At 46.8% G+C, this 23,271-nt stretch overlaps 1 protein-coding gene across 2 annotated transcripts in view; it reads right to left on the minus strand.

Annotated features, from left to right (window-relative positions):
- Positions 1–23,271, minus strand: part of GRHL3 (grainyhead like transcription factor 3) — a 28,243-nt gene that overhangs the window by 4,868 nt on the left and 104 nt on the right. Inside the window, exons 2-15 of one of the 2 annotated variants that reach the window (XM_009989053.2) lie at positions 23,151–23,253; positions 12,638–12,824; positions 11,873–11,934; positions 9,942–10,278; positions 9,562–9,641; positions 7,542–7,695; positions 6,620–6,731; positions 5,831–5,925; positions 3,972–4,130; positions 3,304–3,382; positions 2,769–2,902; positions 1,843–1,877; positions 1,036–1,124; positions 814–899 (exon numbers count right to left, since the gene is read on the minus strand). In XM_009989053.2, coding sequence (XP_009987355.2) covers positions 814–899; positions 1,036–1,124; positions 1,843–1,877; positions 2,769–2,902; positions 3,304–3,382; positions 3,972–4,130; positions 5,831–5,925; positions 6,620–6,731; positions 7,542–7,695; positions 9,562–9,641; positions 9,942–10,278; positions 11,873–11,934; positions 12,638–12,824; positions 23,151–23,167 — 1,626 coding nt within the window. In that variant the 5' untranslated portion in view covers positions 23,168–23,253. Of the gene's footprint in view, positions 1–813; positions 900–1,035; positions 1,125–1,842; positions 1,878–2,768; positions 2,903–3,303; positions 3,383–3,971; positions 4,131–5,830; positions 5,926–6,619; positions 6,732–7,541; positions 7,696–9,561; positions 9,642–9,941; positions 10,296–11,872; positions 11,935–12,637; positions 12,825–23,150; positions 23,254–23,271 lie in introns of those variants that run through there. The other variant, XM_086626037.1, reaches the window with a different exon arrangement.

Genomic DNA, 23,271 nt, shown 5'->3' on the forward strand with positions numbered 1-23,271 from the left:
GCTTTTCCTTTGCTGGTGCATCCAAAGGTGAGCGAAACTACAGAAGGTGCTCGACTATCTGCTGTGGGTGTGTCGGGCTGCAGCTTTTCCTTAGGTTTTAGCAGATCTGCAAAGCTTCCCAGCAGACCTCTCCTAGAACAGTTACATTCTTAGGATGACAGGAGTTTTGTAGCCTTTCCACAAGCATTTTCTGAAGAGGTTTTTGACTCTGTGGTGAAGGATGGGGGAGGGAGAAGATGGCAAAGAATCCTCTGTGCTGACATTTTTCAAACTCTCTATTTTTAAAAGTTTGTAAAACTAACAAAGCTTAAAGTGCAGTCATAAAGCCACCCCAAATCTGAGAGGTTTATTGTTTGTTTCTTTCCCAGCAATCTCCGAAGAGAGGTGGGTTATCAGAGATGCTGCTGATAATCATCACAGAAATATGTCTGTGTGCTTCTCAAACACAACACAGGCAATTCCAGCATGAGGCCAGAACTGGCTTCAGATTGCACATCTACAACCTTGAGAATGGAAAGGGTGTTTTACAATGGAAAATATGAATGTGTTGTCACAAGAGGAGACTGACATTATGATTTGGACAAAACATCTTGCCATAAGGTGTATTCTTCCCTGCTGCAGCACTAGCAGCACACGGCCCATGCCAGCAGCTGTGGGGAGAACTCGCCTGCTACTCACAATTTCCATTTCCACTCTCAAGAGAAAGCAGACATGAGATATAAGCAGTCTTACATCCAGCTTCCTATATACCAAGTACCGTTGCCCTCTTATCTGCAGTTTGTTCACGTGCCACAGTTCTTTGATAACACTTACAGCTGTTCTGAGGCCCTGGAGATCTGGTGTCTTCAACATAAGAGCATCAAACACTTCCTCAGACTCCCTCCGCACGTACAACAAGACTGAAATCAGAGATAAAGCACAGCACGGAATCAGGGCTCTCCTCAGAGTCATGTGGGCTCATGTAATTCAAGATCCAAGGTTACTTGAATCAAATGAGACACGACATTCAAGAAGAGTTCCCATCCCAGGGGTTACCTCTCTGAGGGTCTTCTTCCTTGGTTTGCTTTGGAGGTATCGGGTCAAACTCATCTGTGAATGAGGCACCACTCCGTTTCAAGGGCAGCCTAAGCAAAAGGAATACAATAGTATCAAGAGGACAGAACAATAGCAGTGAACAAAACAATTCCAGCAATTGGACTTTTGATTGAACAACCAATTACTCCAAACATCCAGCAATTAAATATTGGTTTCGTAATTACGGCAGCAGAATGTCCGCTGGAGTTGCAACTTCCTGCCTAAGGCACACAGGGACATCAGTGAGAGCAGGCAGTGGGTTTGGAACCGCATCACAAACAAAAGCCTTTTGCACCTTCACGGCATTGTTTCTCTATCGATATCACTAGACAGTGGATCAAGCCCAGTGTAAATACTGGTTCTCCCCACTCCAGACACATCACAAGTGTGATTTCTACTTCATTCCAGTTTATTTGACAGCAGTATCTGCCTCTGGTTACTTGAGCGCTTCACTGACAGTTCTGTGGTCTTTTTTTCCCCTCTCTTTCAAACACTGTCTCAACAAGAACAGCAGGACAGTCATGGACCAGACTCATGTTGGAGTGGCTCACTGATAGGGAAAGGAAGGTGTTTGTGTTTCTGCACCCCTTGAGTTCATTCTAGGCCAAGGTCTAAGTGTATTTTGACACTGAAGGGCATCAAGGAGACACTGTGCTGAGTTATTCTGCACCTGTAGGTCTATACTGCCTATGGATATCAAACAGCCATGACATACCCGAAGAAATAGAGCAGCTGATGGATGAGAAATACAAACTGCTGCATCCTTACCTGTTCGCAGAGTTGGGAACAGCAGGAGGGAGCACCTTGAAACAGAAAGGAAACACTGATCTTTTAGTTTGCACAGTATCACTGTGTGCCAGTGAAGCTGGGCAGGGGGAAGGCAAACATGGGCACATTTTAAACATGATTTCCCTCCTCCCAATCCATCATTTTTCCTATGCAATTAAATCAAAATATCTGTATGTGTATCTTAGATTAAATAAAACCTGATATAAAGAACCTATCTAGACGCCTCTCCTCTACCTAGAAGAGACCTGAACACATATCTAGCTAGACCCAAAAGCAAGCCAGAACTCATCACCTGCTTGGGATCAAGGACCAAGTTTCTCAGCCAGTTCTTTGGCTGTAAACCAGATTCTTCTGGTCCCTGGTTTTGATGCTGATGCATCAGTACAGCAGCCACTGCAATAGGATGCCACAGTATTGTCACCGATGGCTTCTTCCCTCTTCTTGACAAACTGAGACAGTAATTTCTTGAGGGAATACTGATGAGCTCTGGAGGACGCTGGGTCTAAGTTTCCTCAGGCTCAAGGGGATAAAGAAGGGCAGAGGACAAGTGAGAGATGTCCCACACGTGCAGGGACTGATACGGATGCGTTTTTCTATAGTTTACTTTCTGTTGATATTTTTGCTGCCACCCCAGTCCTCTGCGGAAGCTGCAGATGACACCTGTAAACCACAGGAATATCTGGCCGGAAGGAACCAGGAAAGGTTATCTTGCCCATCACTGTTGCATGACTATCTAGGCCACTCCTGACAGCCACGTCTTCAAGTTCACCACATTTCCACAGAAGAATTGTGGTGTGGTTTTGTTTTTTTACATAACACAAGTCATGTCTGGGGGACTGATCAGTTTGGAAATGATGTGGGTGACAGATGAGGGCCACGGGTTTGTTGTTTTTGAGAGGACTTACCGTGCCACACCTCTGCAGGTTTGAAAAATGGACGTTGGGGATAAACAGGACTGGCTGGGTTTCGAGGTCAGTCTCCGGCCTCAGGAACGTGATTTCATTCCCTCTGAAGCCAGAGAGCAAACAGCCTTTCAGACCTACAGATGGAAAGTCCAGTTCATCTCGGTTCAGATGGCAGTTTAAGAGGCAATTCCATGCAGAGAGGGGAAAGCACCCAGCCAGGGTGTCCCAGCAGAAATACCAGAAAAAGACAGGACCCTGCAGAACCAGGTCTTCAGGGCTTGCCCAGTGCTGTCTTCCCTAGGGAAGGCTCCCTGCCAAGACCCCAGGACAATTCAGAGAGGTTGGTTAGTATTAATAAAGGGCTTTGGGAGTCTTGGTAGGAGACCAAGCAAGGACCTGACTGACAAGCTATTTCTGAATGGTGCTGATTTCATCAGGCTTGGAAATACCCCGGGCCAGATCTTGTGGAAGTTAACGGATAAGCCTACATGGATTTCGACATGCTTCGGATCAGGTAACAAACGCTAGCACTGACCATTATTATTGGAGTCCAGGCATTTTCCTTTCCTTCTGAACTGTTTCCTTTCATCGTCCCGCATTTTCCTCTCTGCTCCCTGTGGAGAAGATAAGGCAAAAATTAGGACATTGATAGTTCTAACATTGTGAGAGGGTTTACTGGCCATCTCTGGGAGGGAAGCACACGGAGGTAAAGGCAGCCTTTATTAAAAAGGCTCATCTCAGAGACCTTCTACAGGCTACCCAAAACTTTCTGATACTTATAAATCAAAAAACGTAAACGTAAAATCTGCTTTTAAAAATGAAAAATACTGACAAAAATAGCTGTGAGAAATTTTTCCATGGGAAGATATCTGAGGCTGGGGAAGAACCTCTAGAGACATTCTCATCTTTTCTTCTGCTATTTAAAAACTTGTCAAAAATAGGAGTTTATTTATGAGGCACAATCCCACGCAGGTCTGACATGGGGAAAGCTTTCTAATGACTGTTCTTCTACAAAGGCCTCAGCAGTGCAGACACATCCCTGCTGTCCTGTCTCTCAGCTGAGGGGGGTATCCATCTCTGTTCCTCAGTCCTGACCTCTAGGCTGTTCTAGACTATCACAACCTTCCTGTTTTTTCTCCCAGAGTCACTGGCCACCAGTTTAAAATTCCTCTTGGACAACCTAGTGGAAAAGCAATGTTCTACCTTATCACAGAATATCTTGATTTGGCAGACTGCGCGGTGCACCAGCTGGCTGGTTCCGTTGCCATAGTCATAAGTGTCTATCTGGAGGTTGAGCGGGACACCTTTCACTCCTTTCTGGGAGGAGAAGTCAGTGCTAAGGCAATTCACCCCAATAAATACCTGCAAATAGGAACAGAGATTGATACAGTTGGTTGGTGCTGAAAACACTATTCTCAAACAGCAGTGAGAGCAGTGGGTAGGAACAAAAGCAGCTGCTGAGACACCCTTCCAACCCTCCCAGCACCAGCCAAGCATGTGAGCTGTTGGTTTCCCACCTGAGCACAACCACCGGTCCTTCCTAAACACAGTCTCCCCCCGACATCTATTGCAGCTCTCAGTCTCTTTATGAACACTGAGGCTATCTGCTCCCATGAGCTCAGGCACGCCTCAGACCAGATGGAAAGTCTGCCTGGGGATGTTCTCACTGACACTTCTGATCTTTCTTTGAACAAGGGACCCTCAGACAGCAATGTCCTGGAGGAAGGGAGGAGGGCTAGACTACAGCTTCAGGATCATAAATCATTGCTACTCATTAAATAAATATTCATCACACACTGGTCTCCTTTATCACGAGGATGGAGTTACCCCCAGTGGAAACTTTTGAAGAAAAGCTGAGCACAGATATAATCCACACTGTATCTCCAAATTACCAACTCATTTGTGTGACTTTGAAATTTCCCCTGGACTCTGGGGACAGACTGGCACCTGGAGAAGCTCCCACAGCTCCCTCAGCAAGGCTTTGGCTGGGGATTTCAGCCCTGAAACCTAACATCAGATATAGTCAGTACCTATATATGGAAAAGAAAACCACTTGACTGCGGTGTGAAGTTTAATTGCAAGCAGAGAAGTAGCAGGTGCTACAGACAGCCCAAATACCTGACCCCTCCTGTCGCGGCTCCCAGCCCTCGCAGCTCTCTGAAGTCTCACCTTCACCAGCCCCAGGCCAGTGCATGTACAGAGTTTCTGCTAAGAGTTAAATCCAGTTTTGCCGAGGTGCCCCTGAGGGCTTGCCACATACCTGACATATTTCCATTTCTGACAACTTTGCCTCGAAGACGTTTGTTAACCTCTTGGGTTGTAAAAGACCAAGGTCGCCTTTGGGCTAAAAGAAGGGCTTATTGAGATCCCAAAGCAAACCAGAGTTTTCCCAAGCTACCAGCTTCAGAGAGATGGGGTATTTATGCTTTTCTTTTTTCCTTAGTTACTTCATCTTTTTTCTATGCTACTTTCAATCCACACTAGATACAAAATGTTAACGAGAGACTCTGACGAGATGCAGAAGAGACAGCAGAGCTAGAAAGATGTTGATAAAAGCTTTACAGTTTTTAAGGTCAAAAGGGATCCTGTGACCTGCCTGGCTCCCTTCCACATCACACAGCCACAGAAGGGTGGTCAGTTATATCTGCGTTAAAACGCTGCTTTGAAAGGAGAGTCTTTGTTCCCTAAGCTGTGGTTTATTTAAATAGGCTTCACCTACATGTGAGCAGAGCCCTGATCTGGGCTGCCTGCTGCAAAAGGCTTTCTGCAGAGTTATCCATCAGCACTAAAAAAACATCTCTGAGCCAGTCTCAGGTGTAGCCAGAGTGTTTATCAGCTAATGGCAACGCTTAAACACACAGAGAAGCATGGTGTCCTTCCCCACTGTCCTGGCAGACAAACACTACCTGGGGCCACTGGAATGGAATTGTTTGGATTTGAAACTCTCCCTGTCTTTCAGCTGAGAAGTTGGGGCGGGGGGGCGGGCCTGGGCCTTCAGGAGGGAGGCTACAGTTTTGCTGTGGACCAAGGTTTCCCATATCCCTTCCACAAGTGGTTGGTACCTTCGCTTCTTCATGGATGTTCCATACGAAGGACAGTGCGTTGTAGGCTAACTCCTCAATGTTCTGCACTGTGTTGAAGTTTTCTTTACAGTCAGCTGAAAGGCAATGGAGAAGCAGTTTATACTCTGGCTGCAAAACTGGTTACATTCCCTAAGCTTTCCACTCCCCAAAAGCCTGCCTCTCACCGACTCCAAGGCTAAAAGATCTATCACAAGGACATCCTTGATACCACTGGATAAACCTTAGTGTGCATTTGTAAGGGACAGACCAGAAATGACTCAAAGGTGGCTGCTGACTGTTATTTGAGTCGTGATGTTATTCGAAGTCAATGTAAATTGCTTCTAAATTCAAACAACTGCCTGTCTCTGAGCCTGAGGTGCTCAGCTGGACAGACAAAGCATAACGCACACTGTAAAGCCTGCGTGGTGGCAATGGAGAAGGACAAGCAGTGCCAAAGCCTCTCCTAGTTCAGATTCCTAGACTCCAAAAGGCCATAGGTCACACCTGCCAAAACGCTTTAGCAGTTTCTCTCTCTGACTGAGGTTCTTCTTTGATGTATCTCGGGCTTCTAGTGCATGTCTCTGCACTTGGCAAACATCACCTTAAACCCGCAAAAGCTCCTCAGCCAGAAAGAATCTGAAGGCAGCAGATCAACCTGCTCCTCTCCACCTTCCCCCAGGGCAGATTCTGGAGCTTCCACTGTGTTATCGTGTACTGGAAATTCAGTAAAATGGTGCTAGAACTTATGAACCCCACCCAGCCACCACAATCAGACAGCCCCGCTCCTACCGACGTCAATGACTCTCTGCTTGGCGGTGGGCTGGCGGGAATGCCAGTGCTTCCAGAACTTGAGCTGCTCCGTTGGGATCTTTTCGTTGTCAAAAACAATCATCACAACACTCTGTAACACAGCAAGGATATCCCATGTCAGCATACACAGCAGGCTAACGCTTGGTGCCCTCATTGCCCTTTCCATCCAGTGCATCTGTGCCCTGGCCAAGGGCAGCTTAGTGTCATTCTTAATGTCTTATTGCCGGGGAAACTGAGGCAGGCAAGGCAAGGGATTTGAGCACAGTCATGCAGGCAGCGACAGAGCCAGGAGCAAAACCGAGATGCCCTGTATGCCCCTTAACTCTGCTGCCCATGAGTTTCCACTGACCCCGAGTCGCACAAGGACCCTGTGCTGGGGCAATGTCAGCAGTGCTTCAGCACGAACTAGGCTGGGGCAGCCTACGTGGTCTTTTTCTAGACATTCTTAGTTTCACCAATCCTGTAAGTCTTGAGTTGTCCAAAGTCTAGCCCCTAATACTGCTCAGGATTGGACAATCAGGTTTCTTTGCTGGGATTTCAAGCTCAGTTTAGTCTCAGGGGTGGCTCTGGGGTCTGGCCACACATCTCAGGAGCAAGATGGGGAACCTCTCTCCAGCTCATAAGTCTTCCCACCAGGGTTCCCAGCCAGCCAGCAGTGAAGGAGGCCTTTTGTGCATCCCTGACCTTACTGTGAAAGGTTTCAACTGCCAGGTAACATGAAGGCTGTTGCTGTGCATCAGAGGATTAGCTTGTTATGAGTGAATCCAGCCCATTCATCGCTTTAAGCCAACGTGAGCCACAAAGCCATTACTCTTCACATTCAGCTCTGTTCCTAGGCCAGTACAATTGCTGGATGTCTGATTACAGCATGTGTCAGCAAAATTGTCAGCTTGTCTCTTACCTTCACTTTATTTGAGGACAAGTGTAAACATTTGCTGTCTCCAGCTGTCCGCAGCGTGATGGGGTAGAACTGTCCTTTGTTGAGGTAGGCCATGGGAGAGTCCCCAGATTTGATGTGAATGGCTTTGGGTGACCCCAGAGTGTATTCAAAGTCACTTGTATGGAACAAAGAGAGAAAGATGAATAAGCACACGCTGCTGTCTCACTCCAAAAGCAAAACAAGGAGACATGTAAGTCTCCATCCTTACAGATGACAGGTTACAGGCACTGCACACAGGAGTTTCTGCTCTGTTCCCCATCTCACACGCCCCTACAGTTGTGATCGAGCACCTCCCAGCACAGCACGTACTGATCCTCCCCAACACCCTGGGGAGCAGCAGTTCACACATATCCTCATTTTACCCTTTAGTTTTGGCTTTAAAACCCCTGGACATTATTGTAACTGGTATTTTTCTATGGATGGCTACAATGGAACCATTGCACAATCAAAAGCCTAAACCAAACCAAAAATAGGCACCTGTGATGAGACTTTTAAAACATCCTAAACTCAGGTTCCTGTCTCCAAATTCACACCCGTAAATGGCTGACCCAGGAAAACCGTGTCCTAATGGGTCTTGCAGAAACAGGAGGACCTGCAGGACACTGACATCTGCTTGTTTATCGAGGTGCTTAAAATGGACTTGGAAACCCAGGTTGTTGAACTCTCAGTCTGGTGGGTGGCAACTTTAGTCTTTACAGAAAAAATTTGCAGTGTTACACAGGGGAAGGTGTCACTGTTGACAAGCAAATTTAAAAGAAGAGCCTGATTTTCAAGAAGCCCTGCTCTTGGGCATTCACCAGCACCTGTGAGCGTTCAAACCATAAGGGTACAGCTCAAGCTATTTTCTTCTGTGAGAAATCTGTGCAAGCCACCGCCTGTACACAAGCCTTCACATGGACCCTTCAAGTGCTCTGGAATTGAAGATCATCATATTCCTATTTAGTCACCAACCCATCTCTTTTTCCTGCTCCACCTCCCCTGTGATGCCATCTCTGAAGATAGGCTTGGCAACTCCTCTTATCTAGAGCCAGGGAACTTCAGTGCACAAATAAACAGCAAACAGAAACCCTCGCTCACCAACGCGAGCCGCTGTCTGTGTGAAAATCCCCACGTCTGACAGCTGAGTCACGGAGTCAGGTGACTCAGGAAGCAAATAAAAAGTGGGAGGTGGAATAATGTTACCTACTCGGAGGAGGTTTGATGCAGTATCTAGAGCAGGAAAGCTTTGTCTGAGAGAGGGGTGGAAAGGAGGAAGAAATCTCTCATGTTTTAGGAATGAGAAGCAGTGACACCTTCTAAAATCAAGGTTGACTAACAGTGCTAACCCCAAAGTGAGAACCTAAACCTTAGATTAGGAGGAGGTTGCTTATCACTCTCATCGACTGCCATCCTCATTTTCTCTGTCATTTACCCCACTCCAAGTAGCTTATGGAAAGATGGTGCAGACACCTGGATCTATGGGTACCATGAGGCCAAGCAGTGCTCCCTGGGAAGGGGCTGTAACACACAGCAAACCCTCACATGGAAGACCTCAGTGCCACATCTCCCCTCGTGCAGGTCAAGGTGCTGATGAGATGTGATCCCAACAACGGAAGCAGTCAGCACTGGATTTACACCAGTTTGGCCAACAGAATACAGTCTCTCTAGCTAAAAATATGAACTGGCACAACTCCATCTAGTAATTTGAATTCAAGATTGGGTTTGGCTCCTTTTCAGCAAAACATTTCAAACCCTAATCCGGGCTTCATACTACAAACACTAAAATTCATCACTGCTTTGTGTCTAAAAAGTCATGGAACAGCAACTTGCTCCTAAGACACCAGGGGGACGGAACTTGTCCCTGCAAAAGCGTGAGATCTGTGAGTTTGCAATGGTCATTGCCACGACCGGCATTGGGGCGCGGAAAGGGATGCAGTCTTTCTGCAGGAAAGGGATACAGCCAAGTGCACTGGAGACCCAGAGGCCACGTATTGGCAGTTACCTCTTGACACCGTCTGTAGCATAACTCTCGGGGCAGGGCGGCTCTGGCTGGGGTTTGAGGATGTCACTGAAGAGTAGCGACTGCAGACACGTGGAAACAAAACAGTCAAAAGCAAAATCTTCCATTGCTTTGTCCACCCACCTTCTGCCAGACATTACAACAGAGGCCACAGATAAAACACGGGCCCCCATTTCAAAGCCTCATCCTACTTCCAAAACCAACGTAAAAATCTCAACAATTCAATGCAAATGACATCGAGCTTTTAATGCAAAAGCAAAGCTCCCAGTGACTCCAGCATGAGCAAACCCCAAACCAGTGACAGCTTCATGCAGTACCCCCTGGGCTGCACCGCCGGCACGCAGCCCGCTAACAGCTCTGACCTCCTGAGGATCCTCTTTGAAAGTGCTGTCTGGCTGCCACCGCTGCTGTGGTGGGGCTACAGGGATAGTCTCGAAGAGGGAGTTCAGTGAGCTGTTGTCATATACATCCCCTGGAGGGACCATGTAGTTGTCTGGAGCGCCATCCAGCTTGCTAGTGCCCGGTGGAAGCATGGAGGGCTTGTGAGGAGCAGGGATGCCTTCAAGACTTAAGCCGTTCTTCTTCTGTGGCTCACAATATTCTTGGGTCATGGAAACATTTTCAGACAAGAGCTTCATGAGATGGGCTGAGCCATCAAAGGATGCAATCTCTGGGTCGTACTCCATTCCGTGGCAGTGCCTGGTGGAGAAAAGGTCCTGTCTCAAACCAAGGCAGAGGGTGGACAACCCCAGCAAGTTGTCTGAGCAGGAAGCAAGTGCCTTGATGTGCTGCTGGGAAGCAAACTGCACAGTCTGGCTGCCAGGTGACCCTGAGTCAGCTGTGTACATCTCCTGCTTGATATGGGAGATCTGACAGGCCCATTGGTGATCTCCACCCACATGCACACCTCTTAAGTGCAATCGGTAAGAGCCAGAGGTGTTCAGCAGATAAGGGATGATCACACAGAATCAGAGAATACAGTTTAGACGTGGTTGGAGACTGCAGATCCAGGGCCTACATCCATCATTTCTTTATTTAGGCTATTAAACACTTGGAGGAGCAGGGATCATGAGAAAGATCACTGCTATGTGGTCTTTCCATCTTAGTCTTTTTAAGGCTCATTGACATTGAAAGTTGATTTTTTTAAAAAAACATTTCCTTTTTTTAAAGGAAAGCTGATTCTTGTACAAATTCACAAACTCCAGGAAGCAAAACTCCCAGAGAACATGAGATGAGTGAAAAATTGACAGGGCTGCAGTATTGGAAGTGAGGTGTATGACCCAGACTTCAGAGCAGAAAAGACTAAGTATAGGAGCTATCAAGGGATAAAGACATGTACAAAAACACACTCTTGCACAGGGAAACCATCCTTTTGTGCAGCATCCCAAGAACCAGTCCTTTCTGCAGCAGTGACTCTGTGACCCTGCTGACTCTGCAGCCCTGGCTGAGCTGGGAAAAGGTGGCTGATTGCCTCTGTTACCATGCTCAGAAAACAAACCAGCCCCCACATTAGCAACCCGCACACCTCTTGGCAGCAGGAGCTACCCCTAAGGGAACAAGTAGCTCCCACCCACTCTGCTTCGAGAGCTTCACCTTCAGGTATGTGCTGAAATTTCTGTAGTTAATAAAAAAAAATCATACCACTGTCCAGAATGCAGTGGCCTTTCAGAGGGGAGAAAAAAGCTTAACTCAGCTTAATTATGAAGTAGGAATGAAGTATCGTTCAAGAGGCTTATTCTGTCAAGTAGTTAAAAACAGACAACCAGAAAAGGTTGCCAAAGTACACAGCATCCAGGAAGGGGAACTGAACTCATAGTGGCAAATGAGCCATTAATTTAATAGTTAATTATCTGAAAACCTCAAAGGACAAATGGGAGTCACTGGAAGAGAATCCTGGGAGACTGAAAGCAAGTGGAACAGAAATCCTTATCAGCCTAGTGAATGGCAGAGGACGTGGTCATTCCCTTCTGGCTGCCACTGCTTAATCCCTTTCCCCTTTCCAATTGTCACAAAGTAGGAAAAGAGAAATTCTTCGGATGCTGCAAATCAGTGCAACTCCTCTGAACGCAGCTAGACAGATCCTCAGTTGTGTAAATGGGTGTAGCTCAATTTATACCTGCTTGGGATCTGGCCTAAAGAATTTTAATATACGTCTCAGGGTTAATAACCTCCACTGTTGTTGGTAATAATGCTGTGCTTTGATGTCTATTTTATGCAAGCTAAGAGACCCATCATGCATGCAAGCAGCTGCAGGAGAATCAGACAGCTATACAGAGCGAAAAATGAAGCTAACCTCTTTCCTACTTCATTGCGCCCCATCATACCGGATGGAAGAATCCTCTTCTCCTTTGGGACCTAGAATGAGGCAGATCAAAGAGTTTGTTTATTGTTAGATTTTATTAACGGAAAACAGAGGCAAAATTCGCCTGGTCTGTGTAGCACGTGAGGTCTTACAGATGAAACACTGGGTGAAGAGTAAACACCAAGTGAGGATAGAGGAGATGAGAGTCTCTCACTGTTTCTGCCGTGGATTCCCAAGGTATCCTTAGGCAAGCCGCATCGTCTCGTTCTAGAAAGGACTTTCAAAAGCACCCAAGTGAATGGGAACATCAGTCCTATGGGGTTCAGTTAGGACTAAATCACATCCACATCTCTTGAAGCACCACGCTACAGCAACACTGGAAAAATAAAGGTGCTAGAGTCTGCAAAGCACATAGCTATTCCAGCTCCATGTCTCTAAAGCATTCCTGTTTCTTACTTGAAAGCTGCCGGGTAGAACAACCCACCAGGCTGAGTCTCAAGACACCCAGGTTCAGTTTTCCACCCTGTTCTGGGTTTCTTCTGCGGCATAATGGTGTTTTGTGCCTCAGTTTACCATCTGTGCACTGGGGATAACAGTGGCATTCCAAGCCTGGGGGTGTTATGAGGTTCATTGCATAAACGACATGGAGATCTCAGGACATGGGACCCTCCTAAGGTGCCTGAGCACACATTTTACCTTCACGCCTCTCCTCTGGGACAAACTCCCCCAACTCACCCAGCCCCAATGGGAACGTACCATGTAGTAGTCGTAGAGGAGGCTCAGGGCAGCCACGCTGTCATCATCTCCGTTCACCCTCATCATAGCTTTGGTGGCTGCGGTCAAGGGGTTCTCCAGGTAGGTTTTCCAGGCTTCATCTTCGTTGGTATAGGGGAATTTCTGGAAGTTCATGGTGTCATTCTTCATCAGACGCACAGATCTAAAACTGAGCCAGACAGAGGAAATGGGATGAAGGATACTCGTTTCCCACAGCAATTTCCATGATGCCCAGTTGAATACATGAAGGGCTTCTCAAAGGCACGGCTGGAATGGAGAAGGGATGCTTTCCTGGTCCTTAACTCCCAGAGTCTTTGGGATTACCAATTCTTCTGCCTGTAGCCATGCACCACGTTAGACCAGAGTGTCTCTGGTGGGAGGGTGCAGAGGTGGGTGTTCCCCTCCTGCCCTCCTCCTGCCCAGGGGTGCAAAACACCACATCAGCGTCTGCAACTGCTCCTTCCCCAGCAAGCACACGCTGCCAGCCAGCCAGCCCAGGCACTGCCAAGGTGGGATGTTGGTCAGTAACTCGAACACAACATGATCGGGAGACTTTGCATAATTTTTCCTTTAATTCGGAGCTAAAGGCCAGCGCAGCCCACAAATGTGAGTGATCAGAGAACCTGACCTACCCAGATGAAACCAAATCCCATCATTTTTTTTTTTCTGTAGTTCACGGGTTTTAAATTTAGTTCCAATCTAACTTAGGTTTTTTTCAATCAGTTATATATGATTTTACTTAGGGGGAAGTAGACAGGCAGATCACAACACCCTTCCTTCCACTAAAAAATTCCTAACAAAGGTGAGGCTCGTGGGACTACGTGAGCTGAGCAGCAACATACCAAAATAATACCCTGCCTGTCCTCTCTTCTGGCACTTTCTCCAGGTCTCTCCATCGTATGTTAATAAACTGTCAGACACTTAATTACCCAAACATTGGTCATCTTTCCTTTTCCTCCAGCAAACCCTATTAGCAGCCAGCACAGAAGAGCCTCTGCACATTCCCGGAGCACTCCGTGCTGCAGGTTCACCCCACGCAGCGGAGGATGAGTCAGTGGCCGTACGTCCTTCAGCCACGTCTACGTGATGTCACCACAACGGCTCATACTATTCATCATAAAAAACAAGCTTCGTGGACAAAAATTACTTTTTCATCGAAATGGAAACGTCCAGGAAGAGCAGACCAGTTTTTATTGGCAAAAGTTGTTTCAAAAAATTACAAAATTTAAATCTCCAAAGTTGCCAAGAGCAGAACTTTTTCAAATGCTGATTTTTTCTAATGGAAAGGCAAAGAAAATCTACAGGAATTTAGGTAATGAATGCTACATTTTAATGTTATTTTCATAAGGAATACGTTGCTGTCATTAAGCTACCCTCCATATGTTTATCGTAAGTCCTGGGCTAGACTTTCAAGTGAATCATTTGGAGAACAATAATTCCTCTTGAAAGGAATCTGGCACCTCTGAAACAGTTATTGCCAACCATGACAGACACTGCCAGCCTGTTTGGTGTGAGCTGCCCACACTGATAGGGTGAAAATCCAGGTGCTCAGCGGATGCTCTTGGGCTGGAAACTGGAAGGGTGCAGAGGTGGACCTTGGATGGGGTGAAGGATGCTGCTCCATCCTCCCAGGCAGCCCAGCAAAGACAGCCTCACTCCTGCACATGCACCGATTGCTCATGCTGCCATAGCTCCAGCAGGGAGCACACATATAAACCATGCATGGATAGTGGTTTTTTTTGGTGATGCTCCTGGATCAGACTCAAGAGCTCTCCTTGGCCGAGCAGAGTGGCAGCCCTATAATGGCACACAGTCTCAGAGCAGCACAGATGAAGCCACCAAGGGCTGCCTCTGCTCTCCGTGTTGCCTTTTTATTAAAGAATACTTTGCTTCCATAGAGTCCCCTCCACATCCGAGCTGCACAGAAGAGAAGTTGGTGACAGCTCTGCTAACGGCCCGAGGCACCCACGTCCCATGGGTTTCTCTGCTCACGTGGCAGCAGGTGCCTGAGCTCCGGAACGATACGGAGAGCAGCTGCTTCCATGTCATGGTTCTGGCCACCAGCAGCTCCCCTCACACGCTGGTGATGGTGTAACAGAGATGCTGAGCTTGCTCCTCTTCACCCTCACACGTTGGGATGAGACACTAACACCAGTTTCACCCCGCGCATGAAACTTCACCAGGTGCTTTGCGAGTTTCGTTGTCTTTAGCGTTTCTCACGCAGCTCTCCCTCCCCTTCAGTGCCGCTGCTGTCTCCAAGGCGAGCAATCGGCATGACTCAGATTTCACTGCTGTCGACTTGGCGATGGGCTGTTTGGTCCTGTCTGGACAGGCATCCTCACCCGTTCTCAATCCGATCTGCTCAAGGAAGAATAGGCAGCAACAGAGCTTGCTCTCAGGGTGAGACTCAGCTCCTATCACTTGCAATCAACATAGATAAACACACCATGGTAAGATGTAGCAACAAAGCATTCAGGAGCTTAAAAAAGCACAGATGTTACAAGGGAAAATGCTTTGGAGCTCTCTTCTCCCTCACCTGAGCCCTCAACTGAAGGACTCTCTGTTGTATGACTCTGTTCTACCTCCTTGTCATGTCGCTTTGGCATGGCACAACCACTGTAGGCAGAAGCAGCTGATGTTTTAGCACTTTATCACCTGGTCTGCAATCTGTAGGCAGAGGGAAGTTGAGGAAGGGCCTTGAAATCTCAACCACTTGCAGCTGTGTCCAGTTTATGAAGAAAGCAAGTTGTGTTGGTCCCAGTGAGCTTGCATTAACTCACCCAGCTGATGACTTGGACAAAGGTGACATGATGGGGATCACACATTTATTCCATCCTGTTTCTTTTCCAGAGTTTATTTGATCCCAAATAGTCACTGAAATACATTCAAGTGGAGCCAGGTGAATCACCTCAGACAAAACCCTGCAGCTAGGACAGCTCTGCAGAGGAGATGTAATGCAGACTTCATCCCTTCCTACTTTTCCAGGTCTGCTCTGCTCTGACCCTATTCCAGAAGATCAATAGGACTAACCAATATCTGAAGAAGGAGGGTGATTTGAGGAGATATGCAGATATGATGACACGTTTAGAAGCACCTTTTGGCCATCAGATGCACTTCAGTTCATGCAGCTTTGGCGTAGCGTCATGTCAGTCTGCCTCTACAGCCTACTTCCAACCCGGCAGTAGCAATCTGTGTGAAGCAGAGATGCAGGAAAGACACACTCCAAATCCAGATCCAAACACGCGTGACCTTTCCTTCCATCACTCCCTGCGATGCCCCTTCCATGCGGCTGTGCCTTGTTTGTCCACTGCAAACTGTCTGCTCTCCGTTTGGCAAAACAAACCTTCCCTTCGCAGGCAGCCGCGCTGGCGCAGGGGCTGAGCCCGAGCGAGGATGGGTGAGCGAAACACAAACACGCGGCACCGGCGGCCTCCCTTCTTGTGTGCACGGACTCACCTCGCTGGAGCCTCGGGGTCATGTGCGAAGCAGAGCATGATTTTGGGAAGGGAGCAGTCTATTTGTTTCCAAACAGTTTAGAATTTGACACAAGGTGATACCAGCCCCCCTTCCCCGCTCCATCCCACCCAACCTCTGTTTCCCCTACTGTAACAGTGGCCTCCTGATTACGAATAAACACTCAGGGCGATGCTGGAACTGGAGAACATGCCCAAAGGGTCTAGGTGGGGAGATCAGCCAAGCAGGAAAGAACCGCTTGTGTTCCTTTTGCCTTTTGTTAGGTTTCAGTGGGTGGTTTTGCCGGCCTTTAAGTTCTGTGTTGCTTGTCTTTGTTCTCTCCCCTATAACTGATTAGGCCTCCAACCTAAATATTAGCCATGCCAGATGCTGATGGCTACAGAGAAACATCACATTGTCAAAGGAGCAGAGAATCCATGGCAACCACCAGCAGGAATTCAAAGCCACAGAATAAAGGACTTCAGAGATACCCCAGGCAGTTCACGCTGGGGCTTTCATTAGCTCTGGCTTTGTGCATGGCACTCAGCTCCCTATTGAAACAGCCCTGACATTCCCCAGGAGCCTTATTATCAGCAATATGGAGAAGGATCGACACCCCGCTCGAGAGTGGGACTGATGAAGAGCAGCATTTACCATGATCGCTTTCTGGGGTTGAGATTTTAGCCTGTAAACCAGAACAGCATCCCAAAAAGTGGCTTCGCGACTAAATCCAAACTTCTCAGCAAAATTCTGATTTTACCCTATCTTTGCAAGTTTAATAAACAAGCACATCCGGAGACAATGTGACAGAACAGCCACCAGTAAGCATACAGTCACAGGCCCATTCACGCAGGCAAAATACAGACAGAGAAAGAACAAGGGGAAAAAAAAACACAGAAAGAAACACAACAAACACACGGACTAATGATGACAAATGTTGCCCAGATGCCAAGCACAATACAGCGTTGATGCACAGGCGTCAAAGGAGAGTACTGATCTCATGGACCCCGACCTGTGCTGTCTACCAGGCTGAAATATTTTCTCTGGCAGCTGGATAACAACGTGGCCTGTGTTACTGGATTTCTTCAGGGGCATTTCAGCAGCACGACCAGCCTCAGGGTAGTGCAGTGTGTTGACTTAGCACAACAGCTAGATGTTTCCAAGCCATCCCTTGGCTCTGCTTCACCCACAAAGACAGTGCACAAGCATCTCTTGTTCCTGGAAGCACATGGCCTGTGGCACATGCATGAGACAGGTCAACCCCACCACACTCAGCCACGGACCGTGCACAGACGCACACAACAGGGCATCGACCTGCATTTAATAAGCGCAGAGCAGAAATGTGCAGTGGCTGGGATGGAAAGGGGCCACCACCAGCATCTTTGAGAAATGGCTCCTGTTTCTCAAAAGGAGAGTTCTCAGCATTGACCTCAGCGAGCCAGTGGTGCTCAGCACCGTCAGGAGGATGGGTGAGCTGTGCAGCTGGCTCCAGCCATGCAGCGGGGAAGGGTGGTATGTTCCCATGGGTGGGATGGAGGAGGGTGGGGACTGGGGCGACGCTCGCACGTTGTGCTGGCACTTGGGGAAATAGAACCTTGCCAAGCTCTTTGACTGAATCCCCCGTCCCACATCTCCTGTGGAGATGAAACCAGTTGGAATGGTTTGCAGGCTGAATCCAAAGCACCAAGGAGCTAAACAAACGTCCTAGGGGCCCTACCTGGATAATATGCAGGGAACTCCCCCACCTCTCGGCTCTTCAGTTACTTACAGCTCTTTAGGACCCACAAACCCAAGATCCGAGTTCAATATTCTTCCATTTTTACACCAGTCTAACTCCCCGCTTCTGAAGCTATTTATTATCACAGGAGGAGAAACTGAGACATGGGGATTGACGTTAAAATGACTTATCCAAGGCTGCTCAGGGAAGACGAGAGAACAGAACCAGACCTGAACCTCTGCTATAAACCTCACCAGCATTGGACTGGTTCCTGCCTTTCTAGCCTGAAGGGCCCCAGGAGACTATTCGGTGTTGAATGATGTTTGGGGGACACCAGCTGGTATTGTGTTTTACCTGATAACATCACCCTTGAGGTATCCACCCACACAATTACAGTTCACAAATGATTCGTGCTTTAGTGCCTTCCCTGCCTAACAAAACAAATTACAGCACAGAATTAGTTTGCAGTTCAGGAATTATGGCTGATTTTTTCCAGAAGCAGTTTATGATGTCAGATGCTTCAGTCTTGAGGTGTCCTCTGTTTCAGGGTGAGCTGCCTCCAAAGGGAGGACGCAAAAACCAGGCCCTGAACAGTGACTGAGCATCTGCCACCACCTGGCACTTCTACAACAGTGGTCTAAACTTCATTCTCTTTTTTTATTTTCATTGCAGACAGCTCAGGACACCTATGTACACGTGTATTCACGAACACAAACCTCCATCTCCACCAACACGACACACACACATGCTGCATTGAAGCTCCCAGTCCTTCAAACATCATAAAAAAAGATTACACATGAAGAGCAGACCTTCATAACTCCAAGAGTTTAGGTGCTTTCAGTTATCTTTTTTTTTTTTGTTTTCAGGGCTTATGGATTTCCTCCCCACCTTCCAAATCCAAAAACCTAGCTACTTGCTATTTTATTTTTTAATTCTCCTATATTCACTGACTCTAAAAGCTGTGGCTTTTAAATTAAAAAAAAATAAAAATTCACAGTTTTACAAGACTTGGATTAAAAAAAAAAGGTAGCAATAAAGGGGTAGCAATCTTTTGTTTGTTTCTTTTTTACTGCTCTTCAGGTAATCTAGTTTTAATCTAGTAAATCAATTATTATGGGCTGTTTGTACTGTAGCAGGGCCCAGAGGCCCTGACTACGAACAGAGCCCATTTTTACTCAAGTTTCATCCCATCAAAGGATCCTGCAGTAACACACTATGGGATGTTGCATATTTCTGTGTGAAACTCAGCACTCGTTCAAGAAAGCTGTAAGAACAGAGATGAACATGAACCTCACGAGAGGTTTGCTGCTTCAGAGTCATGCGGTGAGTCTCAGGCTTCCTACATGCACTGAGAGCCAGCAGGAAGGTTTGGTGCTCCCATTTTACACTGGGTTGTGCTGATTTCCTCTTGCCTGCAAATTCAGACAGCTAATGCGCTTGGCACCTGGGTTTAAGCTGGCTGAAGGTGAGTGAGGTGAATCCTCAGCGCGTTGCCCAAGAGGATGCAGGAGGCGTGTGTCAGGGCAGGACACTTGACACAAGGCTCACGCGATGCCCGCTCGGGCTGTCCCTGCCTGACGCCTGGCAGTGGCTGCACCTTCTTCAGCTGCACTGTGGACTGTCTGCAGACTTGGTGAGATGCAGCCAGCGTTGGCTCTCCCCTTTTTTCCTCTTTCTTCCCATCCTGGAGGGACTTTTCAGGCTGGCCAGCTCTCAGCTGCCAAGATCTCCTCTATTGTGCTTGGCCGGTGTGCTCTGTATGCGTGCTCTAAAGCATTCTGATTCAGTATCCTGTGAACACATGTCCCTCAAGGTCATGCAAGCCTTTGGCTTTGCTGTTTAATACAAAAAACAGCATAATGCATTTCAAACAATGTTTTTGTCAAACAAGCACGATTCGTCCCATTCTAGGTATAACCCTGTTAAACAACGTATTTCTGGAGAGCAAGCATCACAGCTCAGACAGCAAAGGCAGAATGATGAAAAAAAAAAAAAAACACAAAAAACTTGACACAGCAGGTGGCTGGCACCCAGGAACCAAGTCCCTTGGTAAATGACGCCTGCTCTTTTCCTCTGAACACTTGTGAACGCCCTGGGGACAAGGACCGTTTGGGATCAGAGCAACCCTCACCCATACCAGAATCACAGAACAAGGTAACACCTAAAGGAATAACAACGAACAAGTCATCACATTTTCTTATCTTCCAAGCCTTTGAAACTTGGGCATTAGCAATGGAGCCCCAGCCAGAACATAACCGTGTGCAGTACAATCAATTGCACTGATGAACGCATTTTTCAGCTGTTGCCTTCACCATCCCAGAGCACACACTACTGGAGGACCCGAGGCACCGAGCAGGAGCCCGATGGGCTGATCTGGAGTACTTGCAGGTGCAATGGAAGTGCAACTGCATTTTCCAATGAATGCTTTAAACACCAGACTGAACAAAGCAGGAATAGATCCTCATCAGTGTAACTGTCTTTATTCTACAAATTTATCTGGAGTTATACCAATGTACCAATCAGCTGCAAATGTGACCCAAAGCATCAAAGCAGAGATACTATGTAAATGTTGATTTATCTCTGCTTTGAGTCTAGAGTTTATTCAGAGGGCTTTTAATCCTTTGTTGTGAATTGCATAGCAGTTATTTGATTGTTGTTTCTGTAATTTACAAATCTCTCTTTCTCTTTACATAACTTAAAAAAAATAAAGCCCACGTCTCCCTTGAAAGTGTACCTTGCTCCAGCGTGGTTATCCCTGTGTGCTTTACCGCCAGGGTTTTATAAAAGGGCTTTAACTTTTCATTCACCAAGAGCATAACTCAAGTTTTAATAACACACCTTATGCATGACAAAAATTTGCTTCTGGCGATCATGGTTTCGACCACAAAACCACAACTGGGAGTAACTCCTAGTTAACTCTTTCAAGCCCACGCACCACAGTTAGACATGAGTTCAATTTAGACGACTATGGAAATTATCACTTAGAATATTTTATAATAGGCAAAACATCTCATTCTCTCATGCCACGCAAGCCTCTTCCCAGTCCTTTCTGTGAAATTAAAGTGGCAAAGGGAGAGATGAGATTATTCTCATCTTGGGTGACAGCAGCAGTCCATGGGGATACCACAGCTGCCTTAAAATCAGCGACGTTTGGGCACATTCCCTGCTCAGATCCATCCTCCCTGTGCTCAGCAGTCGTGAGGGCTGTATAAAGAACGACGACTGTGTGAGACAGACACACACTGCTGCCCTTATCAGATCCTCTAAGTACTGCTCCCGAGAGCCCTTTCCTTCTACAAAGCTACACCCTGTATGACTTCGGCCTGGGTGATTACTACTGCAACAGCCCCATCGCTCAGATGTTGGGCTTCAGCAGCTCTTCACAAGGTTTCTCCTCCCAGTGACACCTTTTCACCCTAACAGTAAACCCAAAAGCTGTCTGAAAGTTTCAGCTATGCCTTTGGTACCACCAAGTTCCCAGCTCCCTTATCTCCTATCACTGCTCCCTGTCAGCCCCCTGGGGAGCTTTTGGGTGAAGCACTCCAGGCCCATGGTGATCCCGGAGCGATTCTCCAGGCGGGTGGCAGCGACTGCCCCTCTCCCTGCCCTCAGACGAGGCACCCACAGGCTGGAGTTGCTACACCCACCTCTCCGCGCTCCCCAGAAAATTTTTCCCCCCAGCTGCGGGCTAGTGAACGAAAGTGAAATTTTCAGACATCTACAAACGTGTCTGGAGGTTCCATCTATAGGAAAAACATTGCACAGAGCCTTTTACCTCCAGAGGTAAGCAAACAGGGCCCCACACTGAGGCTGGTCCTGAAGATTGAGAGCAGACACCAACCTCTGCATTTTTATCGGTCTTTGCAGTCGAGATCTGAATCACAAAAGGGATGCTGCTCCCGTCAGCTCCCCCTTCCTCGTGGGAAAGGCACAGGGGTTAACAGCCCGTTAGTAAGAGAAGAGTCAAGCAACCATGTAATTCATCAGGTAACATAATGCCCCAGTCCATAATTAGTAATACATCAATCTAATTCTGCAATGCACTGTGTACACACACAAACACTCTGCAGCATGTTGAGAGTCAAACACACGGCTTGACTTCAGTTTAAAAAGCACCAAGTATAAATTACCCAAAGACTTCAGAAAGGGAAAATTTAAGTCACTGATTCTTAATCGATCCAAGCATACAGATCCCAGCATTTACATAAAATAATAATAATTAGTGCTGCAGCTTTTCAGGGTTCTTAATAATTAAGAGATTAACTGTCACAACACCTCTGTCAGGCTTGTAAACACATACAGGTACGTGTTTTTTCTTTCAAAATCCACCTTCTGAAGCACCACATCTGTACACAGATGCCTATGTGGACATATATTTCTCCATATATTTTAACATACACATTTATTCCATATCGGGCTACATACCTAGATAGCTTTTTACGACTGGATTGACAGCAGCATTCGCTACCATTGTTCAACGTTTCTCCAGCCTTTACTACACCATGTCATACCAATATGACATTTGTTTGCTTTTACTCCAGAGGTGCGAGGCATGGTACGCTGTGCAAATCCATGCCATCAGCATCCAAAGTCCAAAATATTTCGGAGGACTCCAGATTAGAAGCAAGAGTTACACAGGATCAACAAAATATTGAGTGCTTTTTCTTGCTTTTTAAAAAATAAAAGAATATAATCAATCATAATTACTTGATAGAATCACAGTGGGAATCAATTTACTTTAAAAAAACCCAAACAAACACTTAAAAAGCATCCAACAAAAAAGAACACCACAAACAACCCTTGACCCGAAAAAACTAGAAACTCATCCAAAGTTGGTAAATACTTTGGAAGTTATTTTCTAAGGGAAAAAAACAAACCACAGAATCACTGTAGCCTATGCCTGATTTTGCTGGATAGAGGCAGAACAGGCTTGCCTCTAGACAGAAACCCTGTGTGTCAAATTTTAGTCTGGAGGAGAAAAAAAAAAAATTAAAAAAGGAAAGAAAAGAAAGATAAAAAGGTCCTGCTTGAAAATAAATAAAAAGGTCCTGCTTGAAAATAATAAAAAAAAAAAGATCTTGCTTTTAAACAACTCTTAAATAATAACAGTAAGAAGTGATTCCTCCTAAGAGGAGGAATTAGGGACGAACAGAAAATCCGGAAAACTCTCCCATCCCATTCTTTCACTTCCACGCGCGAACAGCTGGACGGGAGGATTAACCCAAGGAGTGGAATTCATTCAGAGCCAAAGCACTTACACGAGCCTCAGGAGAAACCCTCAGCCTTTCCGAGAGGAGGGGGTAAACAGAGCAGAACTCTACTTACTCCAGTTCATTCGACATGGTTCTCCAGGTTTCCAAATCCTTGCGAGAGAGTAAATTCCGATGACTTCTCCCGTCTAGTACCTGCTCCAGACAGACATTGCCTGCGAAGTGTTTGATTTATG

Source organism: Tauraco erythrolophus, chromosome 24 (genome assembly GCF_009769465.1).
Source record: "Tauraco erythrolophus isolate bTauEry1 chromosome 24, bTauEry1.pri, whole genome shotgun sequence".
Taxonomy (NCBI): Eukaryota; Metazoa; Chordata; class Aves; order Musophagiformes; family Musophagidae; genus Tauraco; species Tauraco erythrolophus.